Source organism: Sus scrofa, chromosome 8 (genome assembly GCF_054392235.1).
Source record: "Sus scrofa isolate SSC_HxYL_T2T_F1_AM1 chromosome 8, Sscrofa_HxYL_maternal_Yorkshire_Landrace_v2.0, whole genome shotgun sequence".
Taxonomy (NCBI): Eukaryota; Metazoa; Chordata; class Mammalia; order Artiodactyla; family Suidae; genus Sus; species Sus scrofa.
In genome coordinates, this window is record NC_139390.1 from 4,076,452 (window position 1) to 4,095,309 (window position 18,858).

Here is an 18,858-nt window from a genome sequence, read left to right on the forward strand (position 1 = left end):
AGCAGGGCCCCGTGAGATCAGTTGCCTCAAGGACCCCCAGAACCCTCTGGACTGCCTGAGGCCCGCTTTGAAGAAGCAAGCCTGCATCTACCTGAATCCTCATCCGCAGCCTTATCTTCCACTCCCAACCTGCAGGGTCCCTTCCTGGTCTCTCCCAAAGGAAGACAGTCTTTTAGGGCGTTAGCCTGCTGTGGCCTCCTTTGTCTGGAAAAACAATAAAAGCTCTTCTTTTCACCTTCACCCAAAGCTCTGTCTCCACCTGTCTATTCGGCAGCCATGGACAGCGGCAACAAAGGGGAAACTGAGGGAGGTCTCGTTGTGGCTCAAGGGAAACAAATCTGATGAGCATCCATGAGGACGCAGGCTCTATCTCTGGCCTCGCTCAGTGGGTTAAGGGTCCGGTGTTCCTGTGGCTGTGATGTAGGCCGGCGGCTACAGCTCTGATTCAACCCCTAGCCTGGGAACCAACCTCCTTGCGCCGTGGGTGCGGCCCTAAAATCCATCAAACAAACAAACAAGGGGGAGACGGAGGAACCGGAAGGAACCACGTTTCCCAGGGTAAGACAGCTGCAAAGTGGTTGAGCTGGGACTTGAACCCACGTAGTCTGGAAACCGAAACGCCTCTGACTCTGCCAAAACCCAGACTGGGACTTGAACCCATGGGTCTTTTTAATTAGAATCACTCACCTGGTGTCTGGACGTACTGAGGCTCAGGTTCTCTGTGTCTCAGTGATACAGGAAAGATGATCCCGGAATCTGGGTTCTAGTTCATGGCAGTCGAAGAATGAACTCCACGAACACACAGGCAGCAAGTAAGCAAAGTCTTTATCGAAGGAAAGCAAATAGCTCCCAGGGTTGCTGGGAGGGGGAAGAAGAGCCCCCCTTCTCCATTGTCCTGTAAGGGGGTTTTATTCCAGGAAGATGTGCTCCTCTCCTATTGGCCTTGTTCAATTACCTCTATCAGTCCTTGTCCAATAGGATCTTAGTGGGTGGAAATGTCCCGTAAGTCTCATAGTTTCTTTGCCGTTTTCTTCCCATAAACTGAGTCACAGGGGGGTCAGGGATTAATGCCCATCTGGGCGTAGGTCCACTCCCTCCAGTAAACAGGGCCTGTGGGGATGTTACTCCCTGGAGCCCTTAAGCCAAAAATGTTCATCAATGTCCTTATCAAAGACTGCGTGGAAGCCCAGGCTCCTCCACTGACGACCTGACTTAATATTCTGCCTCATCGCGCAGAAGAAATTCGGCAAGAGACCAAGCGATAGGCAAGAAACAGATTAGTTCAGACAGGACTCTTGGGAGAGACACACGCGGGCAGGTGAGGAGGCTCTGCCCTGAGGAGTAGGGGGCTACATGTTTATAATCCAAGGAAAGTGGGGAGCGGGTAAGGCCCCCTTCTTCCTCATTCTTGAGTAGACACCAGGCTTACATCCCTAGCTCCTCCTTCGTATAGAGCAAGAGAGGACTTGACCCTATAGGGTCAACCTAGGACTGTCCTGGCCTTGGTCAGATCAGCAGAAGGGTGGGAACAGATGCTAAACTCTGTGAAGCGTCTCGGTTGCTGTGTCCTGAGGGTCTCCCCTGTGGAAGGTCACCTTTCCCTTAAACGCCTGCCCTTGGTCCTAAGGATCACTGTCTGCCTGAACTTGAACGCAGGCCTCCCTTCACTGTCACTGAATCACCGGAAGCGTATCTCCGGCTTTTATTTACGGTTTTAGGGGTAAGCGAGCCTGCTTCGCTCTGCTGGCTTTCTTGAGCTGTCATGAACGTACAGCAGTCGCCCAAAGTCCCCTGGGTCTCCCTCTCTATCTGTGGTCCCTCCTGGACGTCCACAACTGCCTGTGAGCTCTCCTACTCCGTCCTTACCAGAATGTCCAGGAAGGGGGCTCCCCACACGCAGGGGGATGAAAACCCACCCCCAAGGCCTTTGCCCCCCGTCTTCTCTCACTCAGAAGCTTCGCAGGGCGCCGGGTGCTGCACCTGTTACCCCCAGGACCTAGGCCTTTGTTGTCGTCCCCTTGTGCCTGAGCCGCTCCCCTCCTGCTGGTGGGCAGGCTGCCTCCTCCCAGTTCAGGTCTCAGCATGGATGACACCTCCATCCAGAGGCCTTCTCCCTCCCAGACCATCGTGGGAGCACCTGCATGGGGAGCAGGGAGGCAGGGGGTCCGTGGGCGTGTGCTGCAGTGGCTTTCCAGGGAGCAGGGCACCTCTGCTCATGGCCAAATTAGAGGCAAGTGACATCTCTACGCTTCTGCTCCCCATCAGCAAAGTGGGGGTCACCTCCCGGTCCTCACCTAGCAGAGGCGGGTGAGAGGTGGGGGGGGTGCTGGGCACAAGGCAGAGTCCAGGCTGCCTGTGGAATGCGGAGACGGACCACGGGGGACCAGTGCCCAGGGTCACTGGGAGTTGAGGCCCTGGGGCAGAGCCTCCAGCCTGCATGGAGCCTAGGACCTGGGGGAGAGGAGAGGTCAAGGCCTCTTCCCTTTAGGGACGAGAGACCACATGAGACCAAAAGGGACAAACTCAGGACACAGCCTGGAGGGACAAAGTCACTCTCAAAAGATTACATGTTGGAGTTCCTGTTGTGGCTCAGCGGAAATGAATCCACTAGTTTCCATGAGGATGTGGTGCCATCCCCGGCCTCGCTCGGTGGGTGAAGGATCTGGCATCGCTGTGGCTGTGGTGTAGGCCACAGATGCAGCTCCAATTCGACCCCCAGCCTGGGAACTTCCATGTGCCTCGGGTGCAGCCCTAAAAAGACAAAAAAAAAAAAAAAAAAAAAAAAAAAAAAAAAAAAAAAAAAAAAGATTACATGCTGTGATGTAAATTACAACAGTCTCCAAAGTGTTAGCTCTTCCTGTGGAGAGCGGATCAGTGGCAGGGCAGGGGCGGGGGGACCACAAGGGCAGCATAAGGGGATTTTTGGGAAGGACCGGACAGCTCTGTATCCCAGTTGTGGTGGTGGTGACACAAATCTTTGTGCAACCCCATTCGTAGAACTGTACACCGAGTGCACGGAAAAGCAGGCGAGACCCAAATGAGGTCTGCAGTTTAGTTAGCAGTGTCGTGTCAGTGTCAGCTTCCAGGGCTTGGCCGTTGCACTAGGGTTTTGTAAGATGCCGTCACTAGGGGGAGCTGGGGAAAGGACAAACAGGAACTCTCCCAACTATTTTTGCAACTTTGCTACCAATCTAAAACTACCTCAGGGGTTCCCTGGGGGCCTAGCAGTTAAGGATCCTGCATTGTCACTGCTCTGGCATGGGTTTGGTCCCTGGCCTGGGAACTTCTGCATGCTGCAAGTGTGAGCAAAACAAAATTTTTTTTAGGAGTTCCCATCCTGGCGAAGCGGAAACGAATCCAACTAGGAACCATGAGGTTGCGGGTTCTTGGCCTCACTGAGTGGGTTAAGGATCTGGGGTTACTGTGAGCTGTGGTGTAGGTCACAGACGCGGCTCGGATCTGGCCGTTGCTGTGGCTGTGGTGAAGGCCAGCGGCTACAGCACCGTTTTGGACCCCTGGCCTGGAAACTTCCATATGCCAAGGATGTGGCCCTAAAAAGCAAAAAACTAAAATTAAAAAAAAAATTTTTTTTGTCTTTTTTAGGGCCGCACCTGTGCCATATGGAAGTTCCCAGGCCAGGGGTCCAAACGGTGCTGTAGCCGCTGGCCTTCACCACAGCCACAGCAACGCAGGATCCAAGCAGCATCTGCAACCTACACCATAGCTCATGTCAGTGGTGGATCCGCAACCCACTGAGCGAGGCCAGGGATTGAACCCACATCCTCATGGATTCCAGTAGGATTCGTTTCTGCTGCGCCACCACAGGACCTCCCCCTGAAAAGTTTTTTAAATTAAGAACAATAGGACTGAGGCGCGAGCGCGCAGCGTGCTGGGTGCGCAGGCGGCGAATTTGCGGTTTCCGGTTCCGCTGCCCTCTTTCTCCCCAAGGAGGCGGCCGAACAGACGGCGAGGTGCAGGTCTTGGTGAAGACCCCGCCAGGTGAGACCCTCACCCTGGAGGTGGAGCCTAGTGATGCCACTGAGAATGCCAGAGCTAAAATCCAGGCTAAGGAGGGCATCCCGCCTGACCAGCAGCGTCTGAATTTGCCGGCAAACAGCTGGAGGATGGCTGACGCTCTCAGACCACACCGTCCAGAAAGAGTCCACCCTGCCCTTGATGCTTCGTCTGCGAGGTGGCATCATTGAGCCCTCCCTCCGCCGGCTCGCTCAGAAATAGAACTGTGACAAGATAATGTGCAGCAAGTACTACGCTCGCCGGCACCCCTGCGCTGTGACCTGCGGCAAGAAGTGTGACCACACCAACAAGCTGCACCCCCAAGATCAAATAAGACCTTTCCACTGGCTTCTCCTGTGTCTGCAAGGCAGCCTCCTGCCCAAGCCCCATGGCCCTGTGGCCTCAATAAAGTTTCCCTTTCATTGATCAAAGCGGTAAAAAGAAAAAAAAAGAAAAAGAAAACTTCCCAGCCATTATTTACAATAGTCAAGACATAGAAGCAACCTCAATGTCCATCAACAAAGGACTGAGTAGGACTTCCCTGCTCACAACAAAGGACTGAATAAAGAAGATGTGGCACATATATAGGAATATTACTCAGCCATAAAAAGAATGAAATAATGGAGTGTCTGCTGTGGCTCAGCAGGATAAGAACCTGGCGTTGTCTCTGTGGTGGCACAGGTTTCACCCCCGGCCTGGCGCAGTAGGTTAAGGATCTGGCGTTGCTGCTGCTGTGGTGCAGGTCGTAGGTTGCAACTCCAGCTCAGATTCGATTCCTGGCCTGGGAAATTCCATATGACATGGGTGTGGCCAAAAGAAAAGGAATGAAATGATGCCACTTGTAGCAACATGGACTGACCTAGAAATGATCATACAAAGTGAAGGAAGTCAGAGAAAGAGAAATATCACATGAGATCACTTATATGTGGACTCTAATGAAAAATTATACGGAAGAACTTACAAAACGGAAAGAAAGAGATTTTGAAATGAAATTTATGGTTACCAAAGGGGAAAAGTGGAGGGGAGGGAAGAATTAGGGGGCTGAGATTGACACATGCACACCTCTGTACATAAGATGGAGGGAGTTCCTGTTGTGGTGCAGTGGAAACGAAGCCGACTAGTATCGATTCGATCCCTAACCTTGCTTAGTAGGTTAGGAATCCAGCATTGCCACGAGCTGTGGTGGTCGCCAGGTGGCACAGAGTCAGGGCGGCACAAAACAGACAAAGGCCATGTTCTGCGCCTTAGTAGGAGAGAACAGGACAGCAAAGAGTGAGGGCGGTAGCCCTGCGACCATTGCCACTTGCCTATGCCCAGGGCAAGGAGAGCTGCCAGCAGTGTCTTGGAGTGCAGGCTGTGGTCCCCACACTGTGAGGCCCTTGGGTGCACAGGGCCTGGTGGCTCTGACTGCCATGTGCTGGTGTGTTTTTTTCCTGAAGTGGGGGCTGGACCAGCGGCTTTTCGGCAGCTTTTCCTGCCTCCACAGCACCCCCTGCTGGCCTGGAGCTGTTCCTGCAGCCAAGGGCACTCTGGCAGCTACAAGGGCTTCCGTAGTTCCCTTTTTCTTGCCCCAGGGTCTCAGGTGACCGCAAACTGACGCCTCCCTTTTTGAGAGTGAAAATGAAAAAGAAGAATCTTTCATTTTAAAAGAAGTGCACTTCTGGAATTACCGTCACGGCGCAGTGGTTAACAAATCCGACTAGGAACCATGAAGTTTCGGGTTCGATCCCTGGCTTTGCTCAGTGGGTTGGGAATCCGGTGTTACCATGAGCTGTGGTGTAGGTTGCAGATGCAGCTCGGATCTGGCGTTGCTGGGACTGTGGCATAGGCCTGCGGCTACAGCTCCAATTAGACCCCTAGCCTGGGAACCTCCATGCGCCACAGGAAGCGGCCCTAGAAGAGGCAAAAAGACAAAAAAAAAAAAAAAAAAAAGTGCATTTCTTTATTACTGGGATGAAGGATTTAGGTCACTGTAAAATATTTTTTGTTTGTTTTGTCTATTCTAGGGCCGCACCCGAGGCATATGGAGGTTCCCAGGTTCAGGGTCCAATTGGAGCTGTAGCCGCTGGCCTACACCACAGCCACAGCAATGCCAGATCCGAGCCAGGTCTGTGACCTACACCACAGCTCACAGCCACACCGGATCCTTAAACCACTGAGGTGGCCAGGGATCAAAACTGCATCCTCCTGGATGCTAGTCAGATTTATTTCCATTGAGCCACCACCGGAACTCCCAGAAAATGTTTTTTTTTTTTAACAAATTATTTTTAACCTTTTGACCTGTAAGAGTCTGTCTCCCTTTCTTTTCTTTTTTTTTTTTTTTTGGCTGTGCCTGCAGCTTGTGGATGTTCTCAGGCCAGGGACTGACCCAGTGCCACAGCAGGGATCCCTAACCCGCTGCACCAGGAGGGAACTCCTGAAGTAGTCTCTTTGAAAAGAGTTTTACAAGTTCTCTATCGGCATTATGCCTGAGGCGCAGTTAAGAATGTGGTCTTTGGAACCCACGGGAATGCTTCTGTGGATTCAAGCTCAGTCCATGAACCTTGGGTTGGACAAAGTTGGCATCTGACCTCCTCCCCCCGGCCTCTCCAGCTCTTAGGAGAACCATGTCTTACTTCCCTTTGGGCCTCATCCCCCCCCCTCCCCCGGGAGTTTCATTTCCCAGCAAACCTGTGATTGAATTACTGTGTGTGCCTGTCTGCCTCCTGTCTGTCATGGCCATCCTGGTTTTCACCCAGATCTTCAGCTGCTCCGCCAGCCTGAGTCATTCACTCCCCAGCTATCAGTGTGCCGGGCACGGTGAGAATACGGCTCAGGAGGAGCAGGACCGGGGCCCACGCCCACCTGCATCATGACCCAGACACAGCTGTGGTGAGAGCTGTGGAGGGGACGAGCTGGGCGTCTTCGGGAATCGAGGTGGAGCTGGAGGGACGCTGAGTGAGGGAGAGAGGTCCAGGGCCCGTCAGAGCGAGCAGAGCATGGGAGCCAGATCCTGCAGGGTCTGGCCCCGGTGAGATGGGGTCAGATGGGGCGGGCAGAGGGGAGCCCTCTGGCTTGTCTCGGGGTGGCACCTGCAGGCATTACTGATGAATCAGATGGGGGCTCTCGTTGTTAACAGCACCTCGCTGTGTCAGTCCTTAGAAGGTACTGTCGTCATCCAGGGGACAAAGTGACGAGGCAGACAGGACCCATGCGGGGCTCCCCTTGCTTGTGACTTGTGACACTGCCAAGGACGGCTGGTGGGCTGCATTCCCTGTCTGCCATCCTGAGCGCACCTTTCTCCTTGTTCAGTCTCGGCAGCAGAGAGAAATCCTCAGGAACTAATGCTTCGCCTCTTCCTGTGCTGCCCCTTCTGAGGGCAGTTTACCCAAGCGAGACCTCCTTCCACTGTAAATCAAATGTACTTTATTTTTTAAAAAAGAATCTATGTAAACATACCAGCCAAGAAAAATGTAAAACCAAAACAAAACAAAAAACCCCCCAAAACACTTCATTCCAGACCATGATGAGTTTTTCCTCTCGGTATGTCGCTTGTGTTTCAAGAAATACCTGTTGGGTTTTTTTTTTCCTGCTGTGCCTGTGGCATATACAGAAATTCCCAGGCCAGGGACTGAACCAGAGCCACAGCAGTGACGAGGTTCCTTAACTGCTAGGCCACCAAGGAACTCCAAGCTATAGCTGTTTTGTTTGTTTGTTTTTTTGTCTTTTCTAAGCCCGCACCTGTGGCATATGGAGGTTCCCAGGATAGGGTCTAATCGGAGCCACAGCCGCCGGCCTACACCACAGCCACAGCAATGCAGGATCCAAGCCGCATCTTCGACCTACACCATAGTTCACAGCAACCCTGGATCCTCAACCCACTAAGCAAGGTCAGGGATCAAACCCTCAACCTCATGGTTGCTAGTCGGATTTGTTAACCACTGAGCCACGATGGGAACTCTAAGCCATAGCTGTTTTTATAGTAATATTTCATTTGCACACAGCCTGCACTTTGGTTTAGTGTTGTTTGCGGCTGCTTTTGCACCAAAAGACAGAGTAGTTTCGAGACCATGCATCCTGCCAGCCTTTTGACTCTCTGGCCCTTTAAAGACTTTGCTGACCCCTGTCCTAGAGCACGGCAGGTCCACACCAAGCTGTCTGACTCCAGGACCCACCTCTTCACCCACGGTCCAAGATTCTTAAGTTCTGGCTTGAAGGTAAGAAGCCACGAGGTGCTCACTGCCTCATTTCACACGTCTGAAGACTTGGTACCCAACATCGTGTGTATCCAGGGCGACTTCTGGATGCCCGAGGCTGCCCTTGGATGTCCTGTGCACTCCTGAAAACTCTAAGCAGCTCTTGTGTTCTTGGCTGCGGAATGAAGAACAAGGCCCAGGGTGACTGGTGGGGCGCTCCTCTTAACCTTTAATAGACCCTGTCCCCATTCCGGTTTACTCTAGAAAGTGGGGGCGCTCTGGACCCCAGCAGCAGATGGTCTGCAGGGGGCACCTTTGACAACAGGGCCTCCCTCCCAGCTCTTTACTGACTTAGGAAGAGGTGGAAGGACCAGGTCTCCAAGACGTTGAGAGTGCTACTTCATCAACCGCAGAGAGCGACGGCAAGTGACACAGAAGCAACCTAAGCTGTGCACTTCTTGTGGTCTATCACCTAGAGGACCACCTTACAAAACGGATTAAAATCAAGCTCAGAGCCCGTTGTATCTGCAAGGGATCTTTAAGACGCCACGCTGTCCGGGTGAAAGAAAATTCTAATGCAAGTCATTCACACAGATGACCGAATGGTTCATTTTGAGGAGAAAGAAACATGTAATACAGTAATAGTGAAATAGTAGATAGGGTTAGTTCTCCCATTAGCCGCCTATGGTCTGTGGTCAGACGTGTTAGACACTGCACCACTGGCCCGCCCTCCACTGGCCTTCTAAAGGAGGTACTCCCAAGCCACGTCTTTTTTTCTTTTTCTTTTTTTGGCAGCAGCAGTGGCATGTGGGGAAGTTCCAGGGCTATGCACTGGAACCCGTGTCATAGCTGGAAACAGAGCTACAGCGGTGACAATGCGGGATCTTTAACCCTCTGAGCCGCAGAGAACTCCCCAAGCCACTTTTCTTTATCCCAGTCCTAAAATCATATGCATAACATGTCTATTTTCAAAGACAAAGGGAAATGTATAAAGTTGTTTTCAGATGGAATGCTTTTCCAATAAAATAAATTTATTAATATATAAATTATAAACCAAACACCGGCAGTCATATATAGACATGTTTGCTGTAGACAAGATTGTGAGGTCATACTTTCAAATATATATATCAGAATTGCAACTTCAGAGTTAGCTGCAATAAATCAATACATTTTCTCAGAAGTAGTGTAATTTCCTTCAGTTTCTAATCTGTTATATGGAAAGTTTAATAAAATTTTAAATAATTTACCATCTCAAGTAAAAGTAGGGGCACAGCTGAAATGAATCTGACTAGAAACCATGAGGTTGTGGGTTCAATCCCTCGCCTTGCTCAGTGGGTTAAGGATCTGGGGTTGCCGTGAGCTGTGGTGTAGGTTGCAGATGTGGCTTGGATCTGGTGTTGTTATGGCTGTGGTGTAGGCCAGCAGCTGTAGCTCCGATTAGACCCCTAGCCTGGGAACCTCCGTATGTCAAGGGTGTGGCCTTAAAAAAAGCAAAATAATAATAATAAAGTAAGAGTTCCCATCATGGCTCAGCAATTAACGAACCTGACTAGTATCCATGAGGACTCAGGTTCGATCCCTGGCCTTGCTCAGTGGGTTGAGGATCCCGGCGTTGCCATGAGCTGCGGTGTAGGTCGCAGATGCCACTCAGATCTGCTGTTGCTGTGGCTCTGGCAGGCCATCGGCTACAGCTCAGACTGGACCCCTAGCCTGGGAACCTCCATATGCTGCAGGTGTGACCCTAAAAAGACAAATAACAATAATAATAATAATAATAAAGTAAAAGTAAGCTATGGAAAACTGAATCACTATTGGGATCAAATTAACAAGGCTTTAAAGGCTCAGTTTTCTTAAGTGTATACAAGTATGCAAATCTTGAAAAGATATTACTATTAGTTGAGCCGTAAAATAAATAAGTTCTGCCACAGTGCATACACAAATTCATTTATTTTGCTTCTGGTCCCTACCCGCCCAAACCCCACACCAAGTAGCTTTCAAGTCTGAACTGGAAGACATAGAAAATCATGTATCCTGGAGTTCCCTGGTGGCTCAGCAGGTTAAGGATCTGGTGTTGTCACTGCTATAGTTTAAGCCACTGCTGTGGCACAGTTTCTTCTCCTGACCCCAGAACTAACGCATGCCACAGGGCAGAAAAGAAAAAAGAAAATCTTATATCCTATGTGAGATGAAGACGTGAGAAATGAAGTGTGCAAAAAATTACTTGAAAATTCCAAACTCCAACATCGTGCATGTCTATTAACAGCATTTTCAATTGATAATTTCAGACCGCGTCCTCTTGCAGCGCTGTGCGGCAGACTCACACCTGAGGTCTTTCGCTGCAACAGGGAAAGTGGTCTTCTGTCCGAAACACGACGGGGGGCTCGTATCCCGTCAGCTGGGATTTGCTGGAGGACGCCTTGTTGAAGAAGGAGGGCACGTTAATTGTGTGCAGGAGTTTCCTGAATGTACTAGGGAAAGTCCCCAGCTCGGCCTCCGCCCTGGCGACATGCTCCTCCATCCTGGCCACGCTGGCGCCGATCATCCCCACGAAGGCCTCGAGCCGGTCGATCTTGCTGTAGACCCGACGCATCTCGGTGGCCTTAGCGTAAATGCGAGGCACGCCCTCGCTAACCACGTGGGAGGAGTCGCCGCGCAGCATGTCGAGCATACCCACAAACTCGTCCACCCTGGTGAGCAGATCCTCCAGGCTCGCGTCCAAGGCCTCGACCTCGGGCCGCGCCCCGGCGCTGGGCAGCAAGCAGGTGGCGTAGCCGGCGGCTGCGCGGCGCAGCAGCGGCAGGTCCCGGCCCGGCCCGCCCAGCTCGGGACCCTCGTCCTCCCACGGCCCAGAGGCGCTGCTGTGGCTCTGGGACACGTTGCCGCTGTCCCCGCTCCAAGAAGCTACCTGGGGATCCGCCTCCTCTGCCGCTGGCACCTCCAGCGGCCGCAGGCACCCAACCGGGTCACCCTCCATGGCGCGCGACGCCCAGACTTCCACCCACTTCCGGTCTCAGCGCGCATGCGCACGCATGGCACGCAGCCATACTTCCGGCCTCCACGCGCGCACTCTGCGCCGCGCAAGGCCCTTGTTTCTGGTCCCTTGCCCGCCGCAGGCACGTGCGCGCGCCCGCGCCATCTCCACTTGCAGCGTTCGGAGCACTAAGGCTCCGCGTATACGTTCATGCTCAGAATCCTTTTTTATATTTTTGATGCTGCACCTGCATATAGAAGGTCCCCCGCTAACAGTCAAACCAGAGCTGCAACTGGGACCTGTGCGACAGCCATAGCAACACGAGATCTGGGCGTCATCTTCAACCTACATGGCGACTTACGGCAACGCTGGATACTTAACTCACGGAGCAAGGCTAGGAATCACACCTGCATCCTTTTGTTTTTTTTTAATTATTTTTATTTTTATTTTATTTTATTTTTCAAACCTGCATCCTTACAGAGACAAGGATAGGTCCTTAACCCACTGAGTCACAACGGGAACGCTCAGAACCCTTTTTAAAAATATGAAAGTATAACAGGAATACAATAAATGAATCTTAAATGTACACATGGATGGAATTCTCGCTGTGGTGCAGTGGGTTAAGGGCTTGGCTTTGTCTCTGCAGTGGCAGGTGTTCAATCCCTGGCTCAAGCACTGCGTTAAGAATCCAGTGTTGCTTTCTCATAGCTTGGATTCGATCCTGGCACAGGAACTTCCATATGCAGTAGGTATAGTTAAAAAAAAAAAAAAAGTACACATTTATTGTTTTATTCATATCCGTACAACCATGTAACCTCCAACCAGGTCAAAATATAATACTGAGGCACAAGGTGGGTAGGCTCCAGGTTAGACTTTTACAGCCAGCCTCCTGTTTATTCTTTGAGATAGACTAGGAACAATGAGGTTGCGGATTTGATCCCTGGCCTCAAACAGTTGGTTAAGGATCTGGGCGTTGCCCTGAGCTGTGGTGTAGGTTGCAGATGCAGCTCGGACCTGGCATTGCTGTGGCTGTGGAGTAGGCTGGCAACAACGGCTCCAATTCAACCCCTAGCCTGGGAACCTCCATATGCCAAAGGTGTAGCCCTGAAAAGACAAAAAATAAAAAAATAAAAAAAATAACAACAGAACAGAATAAATAAATGGACTTTGTCTCCTGTGGACTTTTTTTTTTTTTTTTTTTTGTCTTTTCTAGGGCTGCTCCCATGGCATATGGAGGTTCCCAGGCTAGGGGTCTAATTGGAGCTGCAGCCACCGGCCTACGCCAGAGCCACGTCTGCAACCCACACCACAGCTCGCGGCAATGCCAGATCGCCAACCCACTGAGCAAGGCCAAGGATCGACCCCAAAATCTTATGGTTCCTAGTCAGATTCGCCAAACACTGTGCCACGATGGGAACTCCTCCTGTGGGCACTTTTAAGCAAAGGTAGTGGCAGGGCCAGACCAGAGAACAGCTAATTCCTGCTTGGGCAAACATCGAAAGGTCACATACTTCCCATGCTCAGGGTTAGGGAGACCCCAACATCACATGTGCATCAAGACCATGAGGGGTCAGGAAGGAAGGGGATGCTAGGCCATAATAACTTGTGCTAACCATCCCATAAGCACTTGCGCTGGAACCCATTTTGACTAAAAGATGGGCACACACTGAGGAGGGCCCTGGCTCTGATCAGGTGTGAGAAATAAAAACAAAATTGGCCAAAGGAAAACAAAGACTCAGAAGAACTGCTCCATATATGTGATTTAAATCACCCCTCTGCCACCTTCCCACACTTCTTTGGCTGTGTATTACTGCCTTGCTTCTGTCTTAAATAAACTGCTTCTCTGTGTGTTCTCCCACATGTTGCGCTGTGCGTTTAACAAACTTTGTAACTTTGGATCCGGCGTTTCTGTGAGCTGTGGTGTAGGTTGCAGACTCAGCTCGGATCCTGAGTTGCTGTGGCTCTGGCGTAGGCCGGCGGCTGCAGCTCTGATTAGACCCCTAGCCTGGGAACCTCCATATGCTGCAGGGGCGGCCCCAGAAAAAGCAAAAAGACAAAAAAAAAAAAAATTCACACTAATGGCCCAGCAATTCATCTTCTGAAATGGTACACTAAAGAAAAAAGTCTAAAAGAAGAAGAGAAAATAACTATGTAGAAAGATGTTCACAGTCGTTTGGAAATAATGCACATGGCCCACCAGAATATTGTTAAGTAAATTAGGACACATGCATAAAGTGAAATATTCTGTAGGCCTTAAAGGAATGTGACTCACTAGAAATGGAAAATCCAATTCACTGAAAAATGATCAGCCAGCTTTGTGGTTAATGTGATTAAAGTAATAGATACACCATTTTTCATTCTTCAAAAAAATAAAATAAACTTTATAACTTTTTTACAGTTTTTGCCTCCTCCAAACATTCTTGCTTTTAGAGTTCCCATCATGGCTCAGTGGTTAACAAATCCGACAAGGAACCATGAGGTTACGGGTTCAATCCCAGGCCTTGCTCAGTGGGTTAAGGATCTGGCGTTTAATGAACTTTGTAACTTTGGATCCGGCATTTCCGTGAGCTGTGGTGTAGGTCGCACCACAGCAATGACAATGTCAGATCCTTAAATTAAGCACTAGGGAACTCCTGTATAACGTGCCTTAAAATGAAGAAGATTCCTAGGAAATGCCCCCAGTCTATACTCTATCCTGTGTACCACTAGCTCTGTGGATGCTATTTTATTCGAATTCATTGCACTACGTTTGCCGAGCCCCCATCTCCGCCGGCACCAAACTAGCTGCTGTACATAAGCCTGCAGTCCTCACAACCCTCAGCAAGGAAAACGCCTCACCCAGTAACAGGCGAACGTGAGGGCCAAGGGAGGAAGGCACGGAGAGGGCTTGAGACCAGGGCTGAGGGGACAGACTTCCTGCTCTGCCCGCTGCTCAAGGCACCCCAAGGCCCTGGGTCTTCTTTAGGAGGGCCGGGCGGGGGTCTCTGAGACCCCGTTCACGTGATGTGGGTGAGCCAGCACCAAGGGCCAAGGACCACCACAGTGCAGATCCACAAATCACCAGCAGGGGGCACTGGCAAACCAGCCCTGGCACCTACCAACTGAAGAGTAAACAAATACCAATACCTCAGAAGCGAGGCCGGGAAGTTTGTACCCAGACGGCCACCAGGGTCTAGGAAGCTCTGACTGTGCCAGGCACTGGGCAGGGCATGGAGGAAACGGCCACAAGGCTTTTGGGTGCTCCTGAGCTTGGTGCTCCTCCAACTTTGCTGGCTTGGGCATCAGCTGGAGGCCCAGCTTGTTCAAGGGCCTGAGCCCCTACTTTTACCACGTTTCCTGGTGGTTCTGATGTAACTCGTTTGAGAATTCCTGGCTCATCCACTGGTTCTCAAAATGTGACCCTCGGATCCCTTGCGTGGTGCAGAGCGTTCAGCCAGCAGCAGTGTTTAAAGTTTTGAGTTCAAAAAGAAATTAAATTGCATCTAAGTTAGAAGGACAATGGAGTTCCCGTTGTGGCTCAGTGGTTAACGAATCCAACTAGGAGCCATGAGGTTGCGGGTTCGATCCCTGGCCTCGCTCAGCGGGTTTAAGGATCCGGTGCTGCCGTGAGCTGTAGTGTAGGCCGGTGGCTACAGTTCTGCTTTGATCCCTAGCCTGGGAACCTCCATATGCCACGGGAGCGGCCCTAGAAAAGACAAACACACACACACACACACACACACACACGAAGGACATTCACATTTTTTTTTTTTTTGGTGGTACCTACACATGTGGAAGTTCCCAGCCAGGTTCTAACCCCATCCCCACCCCCCCAGCGGTGGACACGTGGAGACCCAGCAGGCCCCCTGCCCCATGTGGACGCAGAGGGAGAGCCTGGCCCTCAGGGTGGTGGGGAGACAGCTCAGGGGACTCCGCCGAGGGCGCAGCACCAGCCTGGCCCATCACAGGATTCTCCTTTGGACTCGCCGCCTCTCTCCAGGTCTCCTGGATCACCGTGCCGATCACTCGGGGAGCAGGGAAGGGCCAGTTCCACTCTTGCGCTGGGCAATTACTTCCCTCTTGGGCCGAGATTCCAGGGAGGAGAAATGTCCCAAGGGGGATGGATATGAACCGGGGACCCCATCAGCACAAAGGAGGAGGGGTGCACCCCAGGGCGGAGCATCTCAGGGTTCACTCACTTTGTTTTTTCTTTTGTTTAGGGCGCATCTGCAGCATAGGGAGGTTCCCAGGCTAGGGGTTGAATTGGACCTGCAGCTGCCGGCCTACACCACAGCCACAGCCATGTGGGATCTGAGCTGCATCTGTGACCTACTCCACAGCTCACGGCAACGCCAGAACCTTAACCCAGTGAGCGAGGTCAGGGATCAAACCCACGTCCTCATGGATATTGGTTAGATTTGTAATGTGCTGAGCCACAACAGGAAGTCGCAGGGTTTATTCGCTTTCAACTAAGCTTTTGTGGTTGTGGGAGGAGGACCGGGACATCAGGTGGGGGCTGCTCCCCCACCTGCTTAAGTTTCACCAGCTGCCAGGGCTGCCCCTGCTGGAGTAACTCACCAGCAAGCCCTACAAGAGCAGGTGCCCGTCCCTGGGAGCCCCTCGGAGGAGGGGCTGTATTTCTAAGAGAGGTTAGAGAGGACCCGTTAAGAAAATATGCTGATGCACGTTATAGTGGGAGGAAGACTATTCGGGGCGATTGCGGTAGCGGGGAGACTATAGACTCATCTCTGGATGTGATGGGGACAGCTGGGTTTATAGCCAGGGAACAGTGTAGGGTCAGGGGATGGAGCAGCACTAACGGGGGAGGCAGGCCTCAGACGTACACATCAAGGTGAGAGCTGAGGACCTGGTCAGATCCCGAAAGCCAGGAGATGACCTAGTGATTCCTGTGTGGAAGGAAGGTCAAAATGGAGTTGGTATGGCTCAGAGTCTCGAAAGTGGAGCCAAGAGGCCACCGAGGAAGTAGGACCAGGCACGGCTGGGCGTGGGTGGAATCTGACCTTTTGACCTCTCACTGTCCTAAAGAAGCATCCGGAACAGCCGGAACAGAAACTCAAGCTACTCATCGGAACCTCACGCGGTAGTGACTCCTGACGGCCTGTCTCCTCACCGGGCCGTTACCCTCAGGCAACGCGTGATTCCTTAGGGACACGTGTTTCCTGACTTCTATCAGAGTCGACCCCAATTCTCACCCGGCAACCTGACCACCGAGTGGCCTTGGCCTCTCTCTCTGAGATCTCCCTTCCCTGGAACACGCTTTTGGTTTTACCTGAATCTGAATTACAGTTCTTTTTTTTAGGGCCACTCCTGCGGCACATGGAGGTTCCCAGGCCAGGGGTCGGATCGGAGCTGGAGCCGCCGGCCTACGCCACAGCCACAGCACCGTGGGATCCGAGCCGCACCTGTGACCTACACCATAGCTCCCGGCAGTGCCAGATCCTTAAGTGAGTGAGGCCAGGGATTGAACCCGCGTCCTCATGGATGCTAGTTGGATTCGTTACTGCTGAGCCACAATGGGAACTCCCAGCAGACAGTTACTCTGTGGGTAAATAACTAATTTCGCAGACCAAGTCTTAACTTTATTAAAAACTTGGCAGAAGTTGCATTTCCCTGGAAAGCTAGTTTCTTCTCCAAAGGAAGCTGTGATGTGCAACATGCAGAAGGACTTTCTTTCTGTCCCTAATTAGGTCAGGGGCGTTTTTCTTGCCACCTGCCAGGCTCGGGCACCCCAGGGTGTCCTTTGCAGCCTGGAGATCCTGTGGCGTCCTGGTGTAACAAGAGCAGAGAAGCAGAGCAGGGAGCGGCAGGAGCTGGGAGGGAATGTTTGCTGCGGGCTCCAGCATGGCTCTTCTGCACGGGCTCGTCTGGGAAAGAAATGTCCTCCTGCCTCAGCACTGCTGCTCCCCCAGAGCCGTCTAACGCTGGTGGCACGTGGTCAGGAGGCGTGGAGGACGAGACCTCTGCCCTCGCCCGGGGCCACGCACATTATTAGGGCCTCCAGCCTTCCCCTCTGAGCTCCCGGGGGTCACCCACGGCCCGCGGGCACTGCCCACCTCAATGCCCTGGGCCCCTCCCAAGTCCAGTTTTGAGAGGTCAGATGAGGAACCTGAACAAGTTTGCTACACCTTAAGCTGGATAAGGAGGAGCCACTCAAACACACAAGTGCCCTAGGCAATCCCCACTCAGGAGGCCCCACCCGCCAGGAGCTCAGAAGGCCCTCTGCTTCTGCTGAAGGGGATAGGCAGCCAGGAAGAGGGTGTTTCCTGTGGGTCCAGCCCTGTCGGGGGGTTGGGAGGTTCTGAGAGAGCCAGAATGTACAGGGGGGGCAGGCCAGGTGCCCGCCTATGCCACAGCAATGCCAGATGCAAGCCCTGTCTGTGACCTGCACCACAGCTCACAGCAACGCCAGATCCTCGATCCACTGAGCGAGGCCAGGGATGGAACCTGTATCCTCATGGATACTAGCTGGATTTGTTACCGCTGAGCCACGACAGGAACTCCCCAAGCAGGTTTGAAAACAGTGCGACACCATTATTTTATGGTGGCCCAGAAAGAGACAGTACTTGCCCAAGGTGACAGATTAAGCAAGTGGCAGAGCCAGGAGTGGAACTAGCGCTCTGACCCCAACCCATGCCTTCTGCACCACCCTCTGTGCTTGTACCATCAGCAGAACCAGGAGCTCTTCCCCGGGCATCTGCCCCTCCTCTGGCTCAGAGAGCAGACACTGCCCTTGGGTCCCAAGGTGCAAATTTCATGCATTTGGTTGTCACCAGTTCACCATCACGGTGCCCAAGACCCCAAATGCCTTCATCCAAGGGCTTAGCTTAGCTCAGCAAACAGGCAGGTGCAGAAGCCTCCACAGTTCTGTACCGAGAGTTTGGGGACAAGGGGGACGGAAAGCTTCCCCACCCTCTCCTCCCCTTGCCCAGCTCTCCATGCAGCTTCAATCTTCTTCCTCTGGGAAGCCGTCCCCATCCCCCGACTGGGATAAATACCGCCTTCACGTCCCCCAATCCCTGCACGCCCTCAATCTCAGCACTTGTCACCCATCGCGGTCCAAGCCTCTTAAGGGCAGCAACCATGGAAGAGCTGGGGGCAGCAAGGTCCAGCAGAGCACACACTGGCCCTCAGACATCTCTTCCAGGGTGTGAGTGAATGGGGCAGTGAGGCTCACTGGGAGCCCACGGTTCTTTGGTGCCCCACAGACCTAGTACATTGCCAGCAAACTATGTGCTGAATGAATAAATGAATAGTGAATCCACTTTTTTTTTTTTTTTTTTTTTTTTTTTTTTTTTTTAAGGGTTGCACCTGCAGCATATGGAAGTTCCCAGGCTAGGGGTTGAATCGGAGCTGTAGCTGCCAGTCTACACCACAGCCACAGCAACACCAGATCCGTGCCATGTCTGCGACCTACACCACAGCTCACGGCCACGCAGCATCCTTAACCCACTGAATGAGGCAGGGACCGAACCCACATCCTCATGGATGCTAGTGAGGTTTTTAACCCACTGAGCCATGACGGGAGCTCCGTGAATCCACCCTAATCTGCCATGCTGGTTAGTGTCTGGTGGAGACGTAGAGAAACTCTGGAACAGGGGACCGGGGTAGGACAGACGCCTGCATTCAGGCTCCCTGACCCCACCCAGCCCCCGGGGATGCCTCACCTCTCTCCTCAGGCCAGATATGGTCCATCACAGC

The 18,858-nt window shown here is 52.2% G+C and overlaps 1 protein-coding gene and 1 pseudogene across 1 annotated transcript; one reads left to right on the forward strand and one right to left on the reverse strand.

Moving 5' to 3' along the window:
• Positions 1-276: 276 nt before the first annotated feature.
• LOC100621781 (ubiquitin-ribosomal protein eL40 fusion protein pseudogene) lies at positions 277-4,440 on the forward strand (annotated as a pseudogene).
• Positions 4,441-9,199: 4,759 nt separating this feature from the next.
• On the reverse strand, positions 9,200-11,185 carry BLOC1S4 (biogenesis of lysosomal organelles complex 1 subunit 4). The gene has a single exon (XM_003356845.5). The coding sequence runs from the start codon at positions 11,161-11,163 to the stop codon at positions 10,507-10,509; it is 657 nt and encodes a 218-aa protein (XP_003356893.3). The 5' UTR covers positions 11,164-11,185; the 3' UTR covers positions 9,200-10,506.
• Between the last annotated feature and the right edge of the window lie 7,673 nt (positions 11,186-18,858).